At 49.0% G+C, this 20,244-nt stretch overlaps 1 protein-coding gene across 1 annotated transcript in view; it reads right to left on the bottom strand.

Moving 5' to 3' along the window:
• The window catches only part of ANO8 (anoctamin 8), a 49,011-nt gene extending 44,269 nt beyond the window's left edge, over window positions 1–4,742 (bottom strand). The window contains 1 exon segment of the mRNA XM_029613551.1: window positions 4,658–4,742. Within this exon segment, the coding sequence (XP_029469411.1) occupies window positions 4,658–4,742 (85 nt within the window).
• Window positions 4,743–20,244: the final 15,502 nt, after the last annotated feature.

Here is a 20,244-nt window from a genome sequence, read left to right on the forward strand (position 1 = left end):
ACCCTGAATAGTGAAAAACCCCCAATTCCTCAGCTCAGCTGGGCTGCCGGGAGCATTCCACAGCGATGGAGTTCCAGAACTAAGAAGACCAGAAAACAGCTCCCTTAATCTGCTTTGGCACTGGCTTTCAAATGTATTTGTGAAGATGGGTTAAGGGCTAAGCAGTGGCTCTCTTCTCTTGACCTGGGATGTTGCACTTTTAGCACTCGAATCACCCTCCGGAGTGGCTCTAGCAGAGCTCCGAAACCCTGGCAAGGGTGCTTAACTTAAAAGCAGGGTACCGTTACGGACCTGGCTTTTGCAAATGTTCATGCCTCAGGTGTGGCTGCTTTGACACCCCCCGCCTCCCCTCTAACCTGTGGGCTTCTTCTATAAAAGGTCATAAAATGTGAGTGGAACCACACAGAGGCAATAGTTGACCTCAAGCAAACAGTAGCGTATTCTTCTCCGGTACCAGTCACAGATAGCACAGCACAGTTTGGCCATTCTTGGTGAACGGGATCGCTCCCCCTTTTGCCCTGGCACAACTAGTACCGCCAGCCCTGGGTAGCAGCTGCTACATGCCACAGCTGGGAGACACCACGGGCCACATGGGCAGGGTGAGAACTTGCCTATGCTCCCTTCTGTCAGCTCTTTAAATCCAAGCATCATCCTGTCTCTTTTGTGCTGTCACCGGCTTTGAGGGTAACTAGGCTCCAGGGAGAGAAGAGGGGAGAATGCTGAGGGCAGCTGCAGATATGGGAGCCTTTGCCCCTACCCGGCCGCACGAAGGCTGACGTGGGAGAGTGAGTCTGAGAATAAATATGAGTGGCAGGCTCCTCCCCGCTGAGGCCCGATTTCTGAGCCAACCCTTCTGGCTGATTCAGCCTTCTTATGCACAGGATAGGAACTGAAGTATCACAGAGCACATGTCAATCCTTCCTGCAGCACCGCAGCCCCTGCTAGTCCAGCTCTGATGCCCTCACACACACAAGAGTTCTGCCAATGCACCTCACGCCTGCCCTGCAGCAGCAGCCCCAGGGGTTAAATACAAAAAGAAATAAGAAGAGACGGAATCCTGTTCTCCCTGTCACCATATTTAAGGGTAGAGAAGAGTCACGGCTGTCAAGCTTGCATGGCTGGGAGATGAAACCAGGCAGAGTGGGGCGGGGGGGGGGGGGGGGGACGGGGACCAATATTGTCATGTATTATGTTTCTGTGTGTGTAGGTACATGTGTGGCATGTATGTGCTGTGTATCTGGAGGTTATATTTCATATCTGTTTTGGGATGGTGGGGATGTTCACTAAGATACAAAGCCCAGAGTTTAGAAAACCAGCGACCCAGATTCGGATCCTTCCCTCCTCACTCTCCGGGTGACCCTCAGCCATCACTTTAATCTTCCATTTTTTTCAGAATCTTATCTAAAAAGAGCTTTCTCCCATTAGGGTGATTGAATAACAACACCCTTATTCCTAACCATGTGATTTATCTCGTGCATTGCTGGGTACAAAGGCAGCACCTTAGATATTAAAAAAAAAAAGTGCACTTCTTGTGGCATTACAGCAACAATTAGGTGGACCTGTGAAATCCCAAACTGTGGGAATCATGGTCCCAGCAGGATATAATTTCCCGGCGCATTAAGAGATAAGCAGAGAATACACAATAGTGTATTAGGTGCAGGGTTTCTTTCTTCCTGGTCAGGAGTTACAGGATGAGTTTCCATAACTCTGGCGTGTGTGGCAAGTCACCAGCATGAAAAGACAAAATAAATCTTATCACTGCTGCACAATCAGGTCTTCTGTCCCGATCATACCAAAACATATCTTGTTGTGTACTATTAATACGTATCTACAAACAAGCATACAACATGAGGGCCACTACAGGAAGTTACAGTCCCAGGTCACATACCGAGCTGTGCTGGAACATTTGCAATCAGCCTTACATTTCCCTGCACAAAAAAATCGGAAGGGGAAGCAGTTCCCCCTTTTCTTCTGACACCCTCGCTGGCCCTCCCTGGGTCCACTGCGGGACCCCCGCCTGCAAACCTTGGCTGGCTGAAGCGAGGTCACTGGGACTGCAGAGGCTCATTCAGTCTAGGAAAAGCTCCTGGACAATCCCCAGCCCCACTACCCCACGTGGGGCCCGCTGACCGTGGTGGAACGTGACAATAAAAAGCGCCCTTCATCCCTTAGCACGGAGTCTCTGGTTACAAATGAGAAACGTGCTTCTCCCATCGGCACGATCCTCTGGTCAGCCCTCACTCGGCTGCATTATGCCCATTCACGCACCCCAGGTATCTGCAGATGACAAAATATAATCCGTCTCTTCCTCAAGGTCTTGTCTACTGACATAACCATGGGCACCTGGGGGGGTGCTGTGATGATATGTAGTGAGGTTTAAGAAACTAAAAAGCAAATCTCTAAGAAAGTCAGCGTGCCTGCTAGCACTGCCAGTGCTGGTAAGAAGGGGGTGGAGGAGCAGCCTAACTGGTTACAGCAGCAACCAGGGAAGCCAGGGTTCAAAGCCCACTGCTGCTCCTTGTGACCTTGGGCAAGTCCCTTCACCCTCCATTGCCTCAGGTAGAAATTTAGGTTGCGAGCCCTCTGGGGACAGGGAAACACCTACAGTACTTGAATGCAATCCGCTTCGAAGTGGTTGAAAGACGGAATATAATAATAATAATAATAATAAGAGTGCTTTTCCTGCACTCAGAAGAAATCTTGCTCCCTTCCCCAGGCCTTTATCCTAGCCTCAGCATTTCCTGCAGCACTTCCCCCCTGCCTGTGCCCAAGACAGGGGCAGATTTAAGATTAAGGTGTGCACAGGCAGAGGACTGAAATCAGAGACCAGCAAGGGGGGAGTCCCAGTTCTCAGGTGCCTTCAGGATTTGGCTCTCTAGGCAAGGGCCTACGTTACCTAAATCTGGCCCTAGCCCAAGGATTCCAGAAATCAGCCCCGAAGGAGAAGTACTGCCTCCCACATTCTCCAGCCCCACAACACAGAAGCACAGCAGGAAACTCTCCACCCCCAACCCAACAGCACATGCACCGCTGCAAAGGAACACCCCAGCGGTGTCAACACATGAGAAAAGTAAACCGGACCCTGTAAACCCTATAGAATAAAGCCACATCCCTCACTTGGGCTCAGGAGGCAATCTCAGAGGTACCTGACGCAGGAAGTTATTCAGGGCACTAGGAGCCAATGCAAGAACCAAATGCCATTGAGCAGCCCCAGATCCTAAGCAGACCATGTGCTGCTCCTGCAAGCACGGCATCCCCTACCCGCTCCCCCTGTGTGGGTGCCCAGAATCTCTTGCACACGCTGCCCCTGCAAGCACGGCATCCCCTACCCGCTCCCCCTGTGTGGGTGCCCAGAATCCCTTGCACACGCTGCCCCTGCAAGCACGGCATCCCCTACCCGCTCCCCCTGTGTGGGTGCCCAGAATCTCTTGCACACGCTGCCCGGCACGGCTTCCCCTACCCGCTCCCCCTGTGCGGGTGCCCAGAATCCCTTGCACACGCTGCCCGGCACGGCATCCCCTACCCGCTCCCCCTGTGCGGGTGCCCAGAATCTCTTGCACACGCTGCCGGCACGGCATCCCCTACCCGCTCCCCCTGTGCGGGTGCCCAGAATCTCTTGCACACGCTGCCCGGCACGGCATCCCCTACCCGCTCCCCCTGTGCGGGTGCCCAGAATCTCTTGCACACGCTGCCCGGCACGGCTTCCCCTACCCGCTCCCCCTGTGCGGGTGCCCAGAATCTCTTGCACACGCTGCCCGGCACGGCATCCCCTACCCGCTCCCCCTCTGTGGGTGCCCAGAATCCCTTGCACACGCTGCCCGGCACGGCTTCCCCTACCCGCTCCCCCTGTGTGGGTGCCCAGAATCCCTTGCACACGCTGCCCGGCACGGCATCCCCTACCCGCTCCCCCTCTGTGGGTGCCCAGAATCCCTTGCACACGCTGCCCGGCACGGCTTCCCTTACTTTCCCTCAGAGCCTGCAATGGACACATGGGGGCCCAGGGTAGGAACTAAGGATTGGGCCCAGCCACCAGTGCCCTGAAGCTCTGCCTCGGTGACATTGATCTTCTTTACCAAAGAGACTCCGGGCCATTGCTCTGCTAGCTTCTCCCCTAAAAGCAACTCCGATTGCCCCTCCTTCCCCCGTGTGTGTACATAATAATACCCCAGGACAGTACGCCTGTACACACAGACACATCAGCACTGCATCCCCTGCACATGCACTGCTTGGCACTGCATCCCCTGCCTTCCTCACCTAGTCCTATGTGGGTCCAGCATAGCAGCTACTGCCTATGCCCCTTCCCCTTTTTGTGTCTTCCTCACAATCGCCGACACAGCTTCCTTTGCGCACACACACACACACACACACACCTGGATACAGCAACTCCGTCTTCCTTCTCCCCCATGTGAGCCCGGCATAGCCTCCTCTCCCCCTATGTGTGCGAACAGCATTGCCCCAGCACAGCATCCCCTGCTCATGCACTGCTGCCCTGGCATTGCATCCCTCTCCCTCCGCGGCCAGCACTGCCCTGGCACAGCATTCACTGCACATGCACTGCTGCCCTGGCACAGCATCCTCTCTCTCCCCCGCTGTCCCGTCCAGCATCCCCTGCACATGCACTGCTGCTGCCCCGGCACGGCGTCCTCCCAGCACCTACCTAAGACTCCGGCAGGGGCCTCCTGCCGCTCCCCGTCCGGCTGGGCTGGCTTGGGCCTCTGGCTGTCCGGGCCGGTCTCGGGCATCCTGCGGCCGCTGTGCGGGGCTCGGGGAGCCGCAAGAGCCCGAGAAGAGGCACAAAGACAGGAAGCCCAGGCTAAGGCTGGGCCGGCAGCACTGCCTTTAATTTTCTGCTGCACGGCCCCGCCCGCACCGCCTCCGCACAACCTGCAGGGGGCTCACGAGAGGCAGAGACGGGGCGGAGAGCGCAAGCAAAGTGACTTGAGACCCCCAGCCCAGGACTCCCTGCAGGGGCTCATGAAAGGCAGAGAGAGAGAGAGAGAGACCCCCGGAAGCCGGACAATGCATGCAATGCAACACTGTGCAAAATCCAGAGAGTAGAGGTGCCCATTTCCTAAAGATGAAAAGGAAAATCAAAGACTTTCTTAAAAAAAAAGCAGCAGGAAAATCTCTAGTCCTGGTGGAAACAGGAGACGCTGCAGCAAGCTATCTTGTCTCCTGCCACCTGGCCAGAAATATAATCTGAAGAGAGACTAGCATTTGTCTTTGGGATTTCTCTTCCCTAATTCTGTCCTTTTAGTACTTTGAGGTGAATCTCCAGCAAGGCATTAACTGTCAAGGTGTCTGCGCACTCCAATGCCTGCTCAGAACAAAGCGATTTCTAGTCCTAACACTAACCATGTGCCCGGGCACTGGAACGCCAGTACAAAGCTAAGCAATTTCCAAATACAAATTGCATCATTCTGTGGGCAAATGTACACACATGCGCATTTATGAGCGTGAAGTAAGGCATATAAGGTACATACATGCCTCTAATACAGGCCCCCTGGAATTCTTTTTTTATGTGGTCACATTTTGCATGCTATGAAAGTCCATGCATGGTGTTAGATGGCTTGAAATCTACTTACACACATACCACTGGCTTCCCGGGGTTGACTATTTTTAACTGCACAAGAGGGAGATATGGGAGGGAGGTATCTTCGGAGCAGGGCCAGCAGAACCACTAGGCGAACTAGGCCTGGGCCTAGGGTGCTGACCATTAGGGCTCGCACCCCCTAATTGGGGTGGCAGCATGACCGGGGGGGGGGGGGGCGGCGCAAGGCACAAGGTTCCTAGGGTACCTAATCCCCTTGTACCGGCCCTGCTTCAAAGGATACTAAAGGAACAGAAGGCATCCCGATAGAGAGGTTCTAATAAAAGCTCAGGTAGCACATGTGCCTATAACTAAAGAGCTTCCTGAATTAAAAGGTTACAAATTGCCCCTGTCAACTTATAAGCAGATTATTAATACAAACAAAAAACATACTTTGAAATACCTGTACGCTAATGCCAGAAGTCTAAAAAGTAAGATGGGAGAGTTGTAATGTTTAGCAGAGACCTGGTGGAAGGAAAACCAATGGGACAGTGCTATATGAGGGAACAAATTATATCACAATGATTGGTGTGTGTGTGTGGGGGGGGGGGGGGGCACTTTACGTTGGGATGGCTTAGCATCCAACAGGATAAAGATCCTGCAGGAGACTAAATGCACAGTAGAATCTTTATGGGTGGAGATTCTATGTGTGATGGGGAAGAGTATAATGATAGGAGTATACTACCACCTACCTGGCCAAAATCAACAGACGGATGATGAATTACTAACAGAGATTAGGGAAGCTAACAAATTGTAATAATAGTAGGTGTCAGGGTTTAACAAAAGCAACACACTAGCTGCATCTTCAGTTGATATTCTTTAATATAGAAGACAAAAGGTAGAAAACAAAAACATGAGCTTCCTGACTTACAGTTTGCAGGGAACAACCAGAGTCTTAAAAAAGATGCAGCCTCCCTTACTGGGTGGTCTGAGGAGGGAAACCCAATCCAGCTCACTGTACTTCTGCGTAGCCTTGTTCAGACTTAGCAATGGAAGCGCAGGATATGTTGTGCTAGCAGAGAACTCTCTGCTGGCTAACACTTAAAAACAGCTGGGAGAACAGGGAGGGTCTACTTATAGTCACTGAGAGCCTGGCAGGGCAATACCCAACCCGCAGTACCTGAGAAGGTTCCAACACTACAGCTTCCCCAGTTCCTCCCAGGTAAAATAGCTCTCTCTGCAGAGCTCTGGTTTACCACCTCAGCGTCAATGGTTCAAATGCCACATCTAACCTTACAATAGGGAGGTAAAGTTTCTAGATATAATAAATGACTGCATCATGGAGCAGTTGGTTGGGAAGCTTTTTAGACCTAATTCTTTGTGGAACAAAGGATTTGATATGAGAGATAACAGTGATAGGGCTGCTCAGCAACAGTGATCATAGTGCGATCAAATCTGACTTAATCACTAAAGGGAGGACATGAAGTAAATCTACAGCTTTAGCATGAAATTTTCAAAAGGCAGACTGATAAAATGAGGAAAATAGAAAAAAACTGAAAAGTGCAGCTACAAAGGTTAAGAGTTTACATCAGGCATGGTCATTGTTTAAAAAATGAAACTACAATAATCCGTCTTAGAAGCCCAATCCAGATACATTCCATGCATTAAAAAATGTGGAAGGAAGGTCAAACGACTGCCAGTGTGGTTAAAAGTGAGGTGAAGGAGGCAATTTTAGCTAAAGGAACTTCTATCAAAAATTGGAAAAAGGATCCACCTGAAGAAAATAGGAAAAAGCATAAGCATTGGCATGTTAGATATAGAACATTGATAAGGTGGGTTAAAAGAGAATTTGAAAAAAAGCTGGCCATAGAGGCAAAAACTCATAATATGAACTTTTAAAAATATATCCGAAGCAGGAAGCCTGTGAGGGAGTCAGTTGGATGATCAAGGTGTTAAAAGGGCCATCGCAGAAAGACTAAATAAATTCTTTGCTTTGGTGATTACTGAAGAAGATGTTGGGGAGATAACCATGCCAGAAACTGTATTCAATGGTGGTGATTCAGAAGAACTGAAACAAATCATGATGAAGCTGGAAGATGTAATAAGGCAGATTGACAAACTAAAAAGTAGCAAATTTCCTGGACCAGATGGTATATACCTAAGTTCTAATAGAACTAAAAAATGAAATTGCAGATCTATTACTGGAAATTTGTAACCTATCATTAAAATTGTTCATTGTACTCGAAGACTGGAGAGTGGCCCATATAATCCTGATCTTTAAAAAGGGCCCCAGGGATGATCCAGGAAACTACTGACCAGTGAGTCTGACTTTAGTGCCAGGAAAAATCATGGAAATATTCTAAAGAACATAATCACAGAACATATAGAAAGATATGATTTAAAGGGACACAGCCAGTATGGATTTACACAATAAAATCTTGCCTCACCAATATGCTATATTTTGTTGAAGGAGTTAATAAACACGTGGATAAAGGTGAACCAGTGGATATAATGTATTGGATTTTCAGAAGGCATTTGACAAAGTGTCCCATGCGAGAATCCTGAGAAAATTAAAAAGGCATGGGATAGCAGGCAATGTCCTTTTGTGGATTGCAAACTGGTTAAAAGACAGGACACAGAGAGTAAGACTAAATGGTCTGTTTTCTCAGTGGAACTGTACTGAGATCAATGCTTTTTAATATATTTATAAATGCTCTGCTTTTCTGTATGTCCATGAAGTTGCATGTTTCATTTTGATTTTATATATATTTTTACTGTACACCACCTATGGCTCTGGGATAGGCGGCCTACAATTAAATTAAAATAAATAAAAAATGAGTGAGGTGATCAAATTTGCCGACGACACAAAATTATTCAGAGTTAAATCAGAAGCGGAAAAAATATGAAAAAAATGTGAAAAAATGCATGAGGACCTTTGCGAGACTGGAAGACTGGGCATTCAAATGACAGATGAAATTTAAGGTGAACAAATGCAAAGTGATGCAGATTGGGAAAAGTATCTCACATTGTAGGTACATGATGTTAGGTTATTTATTTATTTATTTATTTCAAATTTTTATATACCGGCATTCGAGACAGCAGTCACATCATGCTGGTTCACATAAAACAGGGGTGCATAGTAAACATAACTATAACAAAGGTGCTGAAAAGGCAGTTACATATAACAGGGTGATAAGAACTAGGATGAGAAGGAAGAGAAAGGATAGGTTATTAATTTACATATGTAAAACAATAGAATGGATAACCAAGTTGTAGTTGGAGATTAGTTGTCTATGTTGGCGTCCGGGAAGGCTTGTAAGAATATCCAGGTCTTTAGTCTTTTTTTGAAGGTTGAGATGCAAGGTTCTGTTCTGAGATTTGAGGGGATGGAGTTCCATAACGGTGGGATGGCTGTAGAGAAAGCTCGGTCTCTTAGTGTGCAGTGTCTGGTAGATTTGGACGGTGGTACCTGTAGCGATCCCTTGTATGCATCTCTTGTCGGTCTTGACGAATTGTGTAGTCGGAGGGGGATCTGTAGGTCGATGGGAGCCAGTTGGTGGGTGATTTTGTATGTGGTGAGAATGGCCTTGTATATTATTCTAAAGTGTATAGGTAGCCAATGGAGGCTCTTTAGTATGGGGGTTATGTGGTCCCTTCTCCTGGTATTTGTCAGAATTCGTGCAGCTGCATTTTGCACCATCTGGAGTGGTTTAGTGTATGAAGCGGGAAGGCCGAGTAGGATGGTGTTACAATAGTCTAATTTTGAAAAAATGATTGCTTGTAGAATGGTTCTAAAATCTTGGGCATGGAAAAGAGGTCTAATTCTTTTCAGCACTTGTAGTTTGTAGAAACAGTCTTTGGTGGTTTTGTTAATAGTGGCTTTGAAATTCAGGCGATTATCAATTAGGACTCCTAGGTCTCTCACTTGTGTGATTTTTGGCGTGGCTTGTTGTGCAGAGGTGATGGTGTTATTTTCTGAGGCGATGAGCAGGAGTTCAGTTTTGCCAGAGTTTAATACCAAGTTTAGGCTGGTGAGGAGGAGTTTAATTTTTTGAAGGCATGTATCCCAGTAAGCCAGAGTTTTAGCGAAGGAATCCTTAATGGGTATCAGGACCTGGATATCGTCCGCGTAAAGGTAGTGTTTGAGGTTGAGGTCGGTGAGAAGTTGGCATAATGGTATAAGGTAAATGTTAAATAAAGTAGGAGACAGGGAGGACCCCTGTGGGACTCCTACTGACGACGGGTGTAGAGAGGATTCTTTGTTCTGTATCTTGACCTTGTATCCTCTATTGCTGAGAAATGATATGAACCAAGATAGTGCTGAGCCTGAGATGCCTATGGAGGCTAACTGGTTAATGAGTAAGGAATGATTGACGGTGTCAAAGGCTGAAGATAGGTCCAGTAGGATCAGTAAGAAGGCTTGCCCTTTATCGAGGCCCAGGATGAGGAGATCCGTTAAGGAAATGAGGAGGGACTCCGTGCTTAGTGTTTTGCGGAAACCGTATTGTGATGGGAATAGGAGGTTATTTTCTTCAATGTAGTTTGAGAGTCGGGTGTTCACCAGTTTCTCCATAATCTTAGCTATGAAGGGGAGGTTGGCGATAGGTCTGTAGTTGTTTGGGTCATTAGGATCTAGATTAGGTTTCTTGAGTAATGGTTTGAGAGAGGCCAATTTTAGGTCAACTGGGTAGGAACCTTGTGTTATTGAGCAATTTATGATGTCTGACAGGGATTTGGAGATGGAGTCCTTATTGGAGTTACCGCCCAGGAAAAGGATCTGGGTATCATAGTGGACAATTCATTTACATCCTCAGCTCAATGTGGGGCAGTAGTCAACAAAGCAAACAGAATGTTAGGAATTATTAGGAAAGGAATGGAGAATAAAAGCAAGTTTGCTTACCGTAAACGGTGTTTCCGTAGATAGCAGGATGAATTAGCCATGCTGTCTGGGAGCACTCGTGACCTGAAGTAGGCGGAGTTTCCTCAGTGAGTCACAGAGCTCTGTGCGGCTGCGCGGTTGTCTTCCTGCTCAATTCCCCTCTTCTCCTCAGTTTCTTTGTAGCCAAGCGAGAGGTAATAATTCAGTGTCCTTTGTGGGACTGTCTAGGGAGGAGGGAGGGATCACATGGCTAATTCATCCTGCTATCTACGGAAACACCGTTTACGGTAAGCAAACTTGCTTTTTCCCGTTGATAGCAGGGCTGAATTAGCCATGCTATCTGGGAGTCCCAAGCTCCTGGGTTGTGTCCATTTGGTAAGTCTTGAAGGACAGGACAGCAACCCATAGAGTAGTAGAAAGTCTCATCGGTTTTGAAGAGTCGACAAGACTGCTGTGCCCAGCGCTGCATCGGAGGTCACTTGCTGTTGTAGGCAATAGTGTGATGTGAAGATATGGATGGAGGACCAAGTTGCCGCTTTGTAGATATCCAATAATGGAAGTGTTCAAGTGGGCAACTGATGCTGCAGTGGTGCGTATTTGGTGCGCCTGAGGCTTCTTGTGAAGTTTGATTGATCGTTTGTTGGAACAAAACAGAATGCATTGTGATAACCAACTGGCATTGGTTCTCTTAGAGACTGGTTGACCAGGATCATTTGGATTAAAGGAAAGGAAGAGCTGAGAAGGTCTTATGTGAGATTGAGTCCTTTGTTTATAGTAAGCCAGAGCCCGTTTACAGTCCAGCGAGTGGAGAAGTTTTTACCGATTATTGTTATGAGGCTTTGGCATGAAAATGGGCAGAGTAATGGTTTGATTAAGATGAAAAGGAGAGACCACCTTGGGAAGGAAGGTGGGATGAGGACGAAGGGTAACTTTGTCGTGGTAGAATTCTAAATAAGGAGAGTAGTGAACTAAGGCTTGTAACTCACTTACTCTCCTAGCTGATGTGATGGCCACCAGGAATACTGTTTTCCATGTCAGGTATTTAATATGACTTGTGTCTAAGGGTTCAAAGGGAGGCAGCATTAGCTGCTCCAAGACAATGTTCAGGTCCCATGGTACAGGTGACTTTGTCACTAGTGGTCTGAGGCGAAGCATACCCTTTATGAATTTGGAGATCAAAGGATGGTTAGAGATGGGCAGGCCATTATGAGAGTGATGAAAAGCTGTAATAGCGCTGATATGTACTCAAATTGACATAGTGGCCAAACCCGCTTGGTAAAGCGTATGAAGATACTCCAGTAGTTGGATGGCGGTGAAGGAGAACAGATCTAGGTTCCGTGACTTACACCATGTCTGATAGCGATGCCATTTGCCAGCATAGTTACATCTGGTGGAAGGCTTCCTGGATGCGATAAGGATATCTTCTTCCTGCAAAGGTAGGCCCAGGTGGTTTAATATTTGCCTTTCAATCTCCACGCCATGAGATGGAGGGATTGATGCATTGGATAGAGGAGATAGCCTCCTTCCTGTGTTAACAGTCGCAGATGGTTCTCCAGCGGAATTGGTAGGAATATGGAAAGTCACATGAAATACGCATACCATGGTTTTCTCGGCCATGCTGGAGCTATGAGGATCATATCCGCTATGTCTTGAATGCATTTCTGAATTGTCCTTGATATCAACGGAATGGGAGCATAGGCATACAGTAAGCCCGTCGTCAATGGGTTGAGGAAGGCATCCGGGGCGTATTGAAGTTTGCTGGGGGTAGATGGAGCAAAAGATTTGCCTCTGACAGTTGCTTTCCGTGGCAAAGAGTTCGATTGTTGGGAAGCCCCATTTTTGGAAAATGGTGAGGGCCACATCCCGATTTAAAGTCCATTCGTGTGGGTGAAAAACCCTGCTTAAGCGGTCCGCCGTTAAGCTGTCCAGACCCGGAAGGTAAGTGGCCTGGAGGGATACCTGGGCTGTACTCGCCCATTGGAGTATTCGAAATGCTTCTCAACAGTGTCCATGAACCGGACCCTCCTTCTTTGTTTATGTAAAACATGGCGACTTGGTTGTCGGTGTACACCATGAGATGTTTTCCTTGGACTTGAGTAAAGAAGGTCTGAAGCACCCTCCAGATTGCGCGTAACTCTAGGAGATTGATTTGGTACGTGGATTCTTGTGGAGACCAAAGTCCCTGAGTTTTGAGGTCGTCGAGGTGGGCTCCCCAACCTTTCCTGGAGGCATCCGTTGTGAGCGTTAGCTGATGAGGGGGCAACCTGAAGGAAGCTCCTGAGGATAGGTTGCTGGGAGAGAGCCACCACTGTAAGTCTGCTTTCATTGGTTTGGTGAGTTGAATTCTGGAGTTGAGGGGCTGCAGGAACTGTGACCATTGAGATTTGAGGCCCCATTGCAAGCGGCGCATTTGCAGTCCCGTGTGGGGAACTACATGGATGGCTGCTGCCATGTGGCCCAAAAGTTGAAGAACTTGGCGTGCCGATGCTTGATTTTGGCTGTATAAATTGTGTGCTAGGCCGGAAAGCATCTACATCCTGTCCCGAGGAAGGTAGGCTCTCTATTGATGAGAGCTCCTATGAATTGCAGAATTTGCGTAGGTTGTAGGTGTGATTTCTCATAATTGATGAGAAACCCCAGTGTCTGGAGACAGTTGATCATGCGTACCGTGTGTGCTTGTAGCGTATTTGGATCCGATGCTACTAGCAACCAGTCGTCTAGATAAGGGACTATTGGATCGATAGTTGTCTGAGATGAGCCACCACCACTGCTAAACATTTCGTGAATACTCTTGGGGCTGAGGACAGGCCAAACGGCGGAACTTTGTATTGGTAATGCATGTTCTGAACTTGAAAACAAAGGTAGCGCCACAAAGATGGGTGCATGGGTATATGGGAGTACGCATCCTTCAGGTCGATAGAGCATAGCCAATCATTGGGCTGTAACAGCGGTAAGATGTTTGTTACGGCACTCACGCGATCCGGAGCAGCACGGCGCGAGGCAGGGTCCGTCCGGGGTCCGGGGCGCACTCGGGCAGCTTCCGCGACATCGGCAGCGCGGGTTCGATAGTGCTGGGGGGACCCGCCATTTTGGCTTGCTGAAATCGCGCGACGGCGAGGGGAGTCCCGCGCGATTCGGATCCTGGCCACGCCCCCTGACGTCAGACGCCGACGGAGTCCCTTTGCGCGGGAGATTGGAACTATTTAAAGGAGTGCAGTTCTCCTGTTTCCTGCTTCGGCCACGATTGTCTTTGAGCTTTCGCTGGATATTGTTTTGCTCGCTTCCTGACTAGACCCGGACTGTGCCTTGGATATTCTGCCTGCTGCCTGCCCTGTTGGATTATCTGCTGTGGTTCTGTTTGCTCGCTGCCTGCCTCGACCCGGACTGTGTCTTGGATATTCTGCCTGCTGCCTGCCCTGTTGGATTATCTGCTGTGGTTCTGTTTGCTCGCTGCCTGCCTCGACCCGGACTGTGCCTTGGATATTCTGCCTGCTGCCTGCCCTGTTGGATTATCTGCTGTGGTTCTGTTTGCTCGCTGCCTGCCTCGACCCGGACTGTGCCTTGGATATTCTGCCTGCTGCCTGCCCTGTTGGATTATCTGCTGTGGTTCTGATTGCTCGCTGCCTGCCTCGACCCGGACTGTGCCTTGGATATTCTGCCTGCTGCCTGCCCTGTTGGATTATTTGCTGTGATTCCTGATTGCCTGCTGCCTGCCTCGACCCGGACTGTGCCTTGGATTACTCTGCTTACCGCCTGTCCTGACCCGGACTGCCGTCCGGTGCCTGCACTAATCCCCAGCGTCCCGAAGACTACTACACTAGGTAAGCGGTCTAAACTGTGGTTCCACTATATCCGTCTGGTAACCGTAACAGTTGGCCGAAGCCATGGAGCCTGTGGATTTGACCGCCTTACAAGCCATTCCTGGAATGGCTAATAAAATCCAACAACAGCAGGGGGTCCTGGATCAAGTTACAGGGGTCCTGGACCGACTGGTCGCACGTATGGATGCCTTAGCCCACCTACCAACGGGACCTGCACCTAGCGCAGTGGTGACCCCTACCCCTGTCAGGGTACCACCACCGCCTCGTTTCAACGGAACTGCGGCATTGTGTCGAGGATTTATTAATCAATGCAGAATGCATTTCTCTCTGCAACCTGCCTCGTTTCCCAACGATAAGACAAGGACTACTTTTATCCTCTCCTTGTTAGAGGGTCCGGCCTTAGCCTGGGCTTCCCCTCTATGGGAACGAGATGATCCTATCCTCAATTCTTTAGATCGGTTCCTTAAAGAATTTCGCCTAATATTCGATGAGCCAGGACGCTCGTCCTCTGCAGCTAATGATATCCTTCAGATAAAGCAAGGCTCCCGAACCGTTGGGGAATACGCCGTTCATTTCCGCACCTTAGCCACTGAACTTGCTTGGGGCGAGGAAAGTCTGACTGCCATCTTCCGTCAAGGCCTGGCGGAGAATATTAAGGATCAGATGGCTGGTAGAGATCCTCCAGAGACCTTGGAGGGTTTGATTCGACTCGCCATTCGCTTGGACTTACGTTTCCAGGAGAGAACTAGAGAGCGAGCCGCCACTCGGAGAAATTTTCGTTTGGCTCCAACATTTCAGCAACCGATGGTTGTTCCAGCATCTGGCCAGATGTCAACAGATACAGATGAGCCAATGCAGATTGATCGGGTTCGTCTGACTCCCTCGGCTCCGTGGACCCATATTGCCACGGACTTTATTACTGATCTTCCTCCCTCCGCAGGGCATACTGTCATCTGGGTGGTGGTGGATCGTTTTTCCCGGATGGCGCATTTCATTCCTCTTCCTGGGTTGCCCTCCGCTCCTGAACTGGCTCGTCTTTTCTTGCACCATGTCTTCCGCCTCCATGGACTCCCTCTCGATATTGTCTCCGACCGGGGTGTCCAGTTCACGGCGCAGTTCTGGACTAATCTTTGTAAACTTTTACGGGTAAAACTTGCGTTTTCCTCCGCCTATCATCCTCAATCCAATGGACTTACGGAGCGGACTAATCAATCGGTGAAGGCATTTCTCCGGGCCTACGTGAATCAGCGGCAGGACGATTGGGCTTCCCTGTTGGTTTGGGCTGAGATTTCCCATAACAACCTTGTCCATCATGCTTCTGGTTGTTCTCCGTTCTTCCTGGTGTATGGCCGGCATCCGAACTTCCCTTTGCCTGTTCGTCCGTCCTCTAATTGTCCGGCAGTCAACACTACCGTCGCCTCCATGTCCCGGTTGTGGACTGCAACTCATGCCTTGTTGACTAAACACGCCGCTGCCATGAAGCGCCAGGCTGACAAGCAGCGGTCTCCGGCTCCTGCCCTCCGGTGTGGGGACCTCGTCTGGTTGAGTACTCGTCATCTTCGCTTGCGCTTGCCCTCTGCTAAGTTTGCTCCGCGTTTCATTGGACCCTTCCCCGTCCAGCGGCGGCTTAACCCGGTTACTTATCAGCTTTGTCTCCCGTCCTCTTTACGGATTCATAACGCATTCCATGTCTCCCTCTTGAAACCTGCCGTACTGTCCTGGCCTCATCGTCTGCAAAAGCCCACGCTCCCAGTTCTGCCTGAGGATGATCGCTACGAAGTTCAGGCTATCTTGGATTCCCGACGTGTGCGTGGGCGGCTCCAATACCTCCTCTCTTGGAAGCACTTTGGCCCGGAAGAAAACACGTGGGAGCCTTCTGGTAATATACGGGCCCCTCGGTTACTCCGGGCCTTTCATCGTCGTTATCCCTCCAAGCCTGGTCCTCCGGGGCGGAGGGGGGGGGCTTGCGGGGGGGGTACTGTTACGGCACTCACGCGATCCGGAGCAGCACGGCGCGAGGCAGGGTCCGTCCGGGGTCCGGGGCGCACTCGGGCAGCTTCCGCGACATCGGCAGCGCGGGTTCGATAGTGCTGGGGGGACCCGCCATTTTGGCTTGCTGAAATCGCGCGACGGCGAGGGGAGTCCCGCGCGATTCGGATCCTGGCCACGCCCCCTGACGTCAGACGCCGACGGAGTCCCTTTGCGCGGGAGATTGGAACTATTTAAAGGAGTGCAGTTCTCCTGTTTCCTGCTTCGGCCACGATTGTCTTTGAGCTTTCGCTGGATATTGTTTTGCTCGCTTCCTGACTAGACCCGGACTGTGCCTTGGATATTCTGCCTGCTGCCTGCCCTGTTGGATTATCTGCTGTGGTTCTGTTTGCTCGCTGCCTGCCTCGACCCGGACTGTGTCTTGGATATTCTGCCTGCTGCCTGCCCTGTTGGATTATCTGCTGTGGTTCTGTTTGCTCGCTGCCTGCCTCGACCCGGACTGTGCCTTGGATATTCTGCCTGCTGCCTGCCCTGTTGGATTATCTGCTGTGGTTCTGTTTGCTCGCTGCCTGCCTCGACCCGGACTGTGCCTTGGATATTCTGCCTGCTGCCTGCCCTGTTGGATTATCTGCTGTGGTTCTGATTGCTCGCTGCCTGCCTCGACCCGGACTGTGCCTTGGATATTCTGCCTGCTGCCTGCCCTGTTGGATTATTTGCTGTGATTCCTGATTGCCTGCTGCCTGCCTCGACCCGGACTGTGCCTTGGATTACTCTGCTTACCGCCTGTCCTGACCCGGACTGCCGTCCGGTGCCTGCACTAATCCCCAGCGTCCCGAAGACTACTACACTAGGTAAGCGGTCTAAACTGTGGTTCCACTATATCCGTCTGGTAACCGTAACAATGTTCTTGAGAGAGGTCATCTTTAACTTCTCTTTCTGGATATGTTTGTTGAGGTTTCGTAAAATCCAGTATGGGGCGGAGACCCCCCGACTTCTTTGGGATGAGGAAGTATTGGGAATAGAATCCCTGATTTTGTTGTTGAAGAGGGATTGATTGAATAGATTTCTGAATCAGCAGATTCGTAATTTCTGCATTGAGGGATGATAAGTGGGAAGATGTATTCCGAAGAGGAAGTATATGGAGAAGGGATGGAAGGGTCAAGAAGTTGAGGTGATAACCTTCCTTGATTATGTTGAGTACCCATTGATCTGTGGTGATGGACTCCCAGTTGGTGTAAAAGTAGCGCAGACGTCCTCCTATGAATGCTGGTGGGGGTGGTTCTCTGGCACTCAAAAAGCAGGTGGTTGCTTTTGTGGAGCTGCAGCCACCTGTTTAGGTTGTTGCTGTTGACATGGCCTGCCCCTTGATTGATAGTGTTGTGAAGAAGGTCTTGGCTGACCATAGTGCTGAGACCTGTAAGGTATAAACGGTCTAGAGGGTTTTCTTGGATAGGACCTTCTGCGATAGGATGGATAGAATTTTCGAGGGCCTGAGTGTCAGAGGGGGTGGTGAGAGAAAGTACTGCCGTGCTCTGCTTCTTTAGATGGGACACTGTTTCTCCGAACTTGTCACCAAACAAGTTATCCCCCATACATGGAATATCTGCCAACGTTTTGTGAACATCATCACAAATTGCATTCGCCTTTAGCCAAGCAAAATGCCTGGCTGCTATGGCAGTTGAAGAAGCTCTTTCAGAAGACTCAAATGGCTCATAGACTGATCAAAGTAAGTGGTGGAGACCTTCTTCTATATCTAGGAAGGCCTGTGGGAGGGTGTTATCCTCAGCCAGACAAACAGGGCGCAGTCTTTGGAGACACTCATATAGATATTGTGTCGTGTAAAACTGATGATGTTATATTTTTGTAGACAACATTGCTGAATGGTAAACTCTTCATCCAAAATCATACATGCATTTGTGATCCCGTCCTGGGGGTGCGTTTGCATGGAGCTTGGAGCGCTTTGCTTTTGCTAGTGCAGACTCAACTACGATGGAGTTGTGGGGAAGTTGAGTGGAGTCATAAATGGCAGAATTTCTCATTATGTATTTTTAATTTTTTTTAATTTTTAATTTATCAGTTTAAAAAAAAATACAAAGAACTTATTTGCAATGTAACAAAGAAAAGTATCTCTAAAGAAACATATTACATACATTCATGTATATATAGCTGTCTTTATATAACTTCAGCTATTTCTTTTTATTCATTGGAAATGGGGGTGGGGGGGGGAGGAGAAAGAAAATCAGAGGAGACTTATAAGGAACAGCAATAATAAAAATGAACGTTATTGCCTGGTACTCCTTTACATTAATTTGTCAAATCCCTCAAATTGCAGCTCTATACTCTCCCATTTAGAAACTGTCTCAATTGTTCTGGAAAAAAGAAAATATATGTATTTCCAGATAATTTTATTATGCATTTGCATGGGTACCGTAGAAGAAAACTCACGCCTTTAAACAAAGTTTCAGGCCACATCAACAAAAAAGATTTCTTGCGTTGTTGAGTAGTTCTTGAGAGATCTGGATAAACATGTACCAGACCTCCCATAAAGAGATCATTTAACTTCTTGAAATATGCTTTCATCAACTGACTCATGTCATACTGTTGCGTTCGTGCCTGTTCTTGCCCTCGCTCCACCCTCTCTACCTTTGTAGCGTTTCCCTTCGGCTCTGACGGACAGATGCTGCCGCGGCTTCTCTCTGCCTCTGTGTCCCGGAGTCCCCGGGCTGGCTTGACGCTACAGATCCGTCATGTTCCTGATGACATAAGGGCGCACGCTCCAGACTTGTACCGGCAAGGGCGCGAACCTCGGGGGCGTTCCCCCGTAGTGATGTCATCTGCTTCCAACATAAAAGGTCTTTGCTTGCAACTACGAATCGAGTTAGCAAGAATTCTTTTTCCGCTGCTCTGCCTCTACAAACTTACCTAGGGGTACCCACTCCTCGGGGCCCCACTCTCTCTCTTCTTGATTTCAGATACAGGATGGAATCCGGTACTCGCTCCACGAGGGCCTACATTCCTGAAGACTCAGAAGACTCCTATTGCCTGGAAGCGATTGCAGACGTGAACACTGTGAGTTCTATTCAGATAGGAACCGGTACTTGCTCCACGAGGGCCTAGGCTCCTAATCCCAAAAACTCTCTTCTGTCTAAGACGGTATCGCAGGTACGGAGATCATGAGTTATTGCAGATTGCAGATAGGAACCGGTACTCGCTCCACGAGGGCCCATGTTCCTAAAACCCTTCACAAACTCTCTTCTTTCTCAGAAGATATCGCATACCTATATCTTATGGATTGCTATTACAGATTGCAGATAGGAACCAGTACTCGCTCCATGAGGGCCTATGTTCCTCAACTCTCCTAAACTCTCTTCTATTCTAGAAGCCATCTCATACACAGTTATTGTGAGTTACTATTTCAGACTGTTTACAGGAACCAGTACTGGCCTGTGGCTCCTGTTCCTGAATACTGAAGACTCTCTCTTGCATAAGAGGACCTTACAGACATCTACCATTGTAAGTGTATCATCTACTACTGGTTATGTATCCAGCATACCCCGTCTACTCGCTACCTATAGTCTCTCTCTACAGCTCAGCAACTCAGAGATCGCAGTTCCAGTATCTGAGGGACTTCAGCCCTGCCGGGCACATCAGCTCACCACTGCCACCTCTGGTGGTTCTACTTCCTGTCTAATAAAGAACTATCTGTCTTTGTCTCAATACTCCAGCCTAGCCAGTGGTTCCTCTCAGGATCTCCTCTTGAGGGTGCTGTCATCTGCCATCGGCCCAGGGATTCACCATTTCTACTAAGTGTTCATTCCTTACACTAATAGAGCGGTATTATATCATCTACCACTCTGTGGGAGTCAACCCACATTAGTTCACTAATTCTGTCTATGGAGTATCATCACTGTTACTCCTTCTTCAAGGGAACAGATCCATAACAGATTGCTACTTCAGTACAGAGATTATATTAAGTGCTAACTCCCTAGCAGATCTGTCTCAGATTGCTCAACTCCAAAGCAGAA

This window comes from Rhinatrema bivittatum, chromosome 8 (genome assembly GCF_901001135.1).
Source record: "Rhinatrema bivittatum chromosome 8, aRhiBiv1.1, whole genome shotgun sequence".
In the NCBI taxonomy this organism is placed as follows: domain Eukaryota; kingdom Metazoa; phylum Chordata; class Amphibia; order Gymnophiona; family Rhinatrematidae; genus Rhinatrema; species Rhinatrema bivittatum.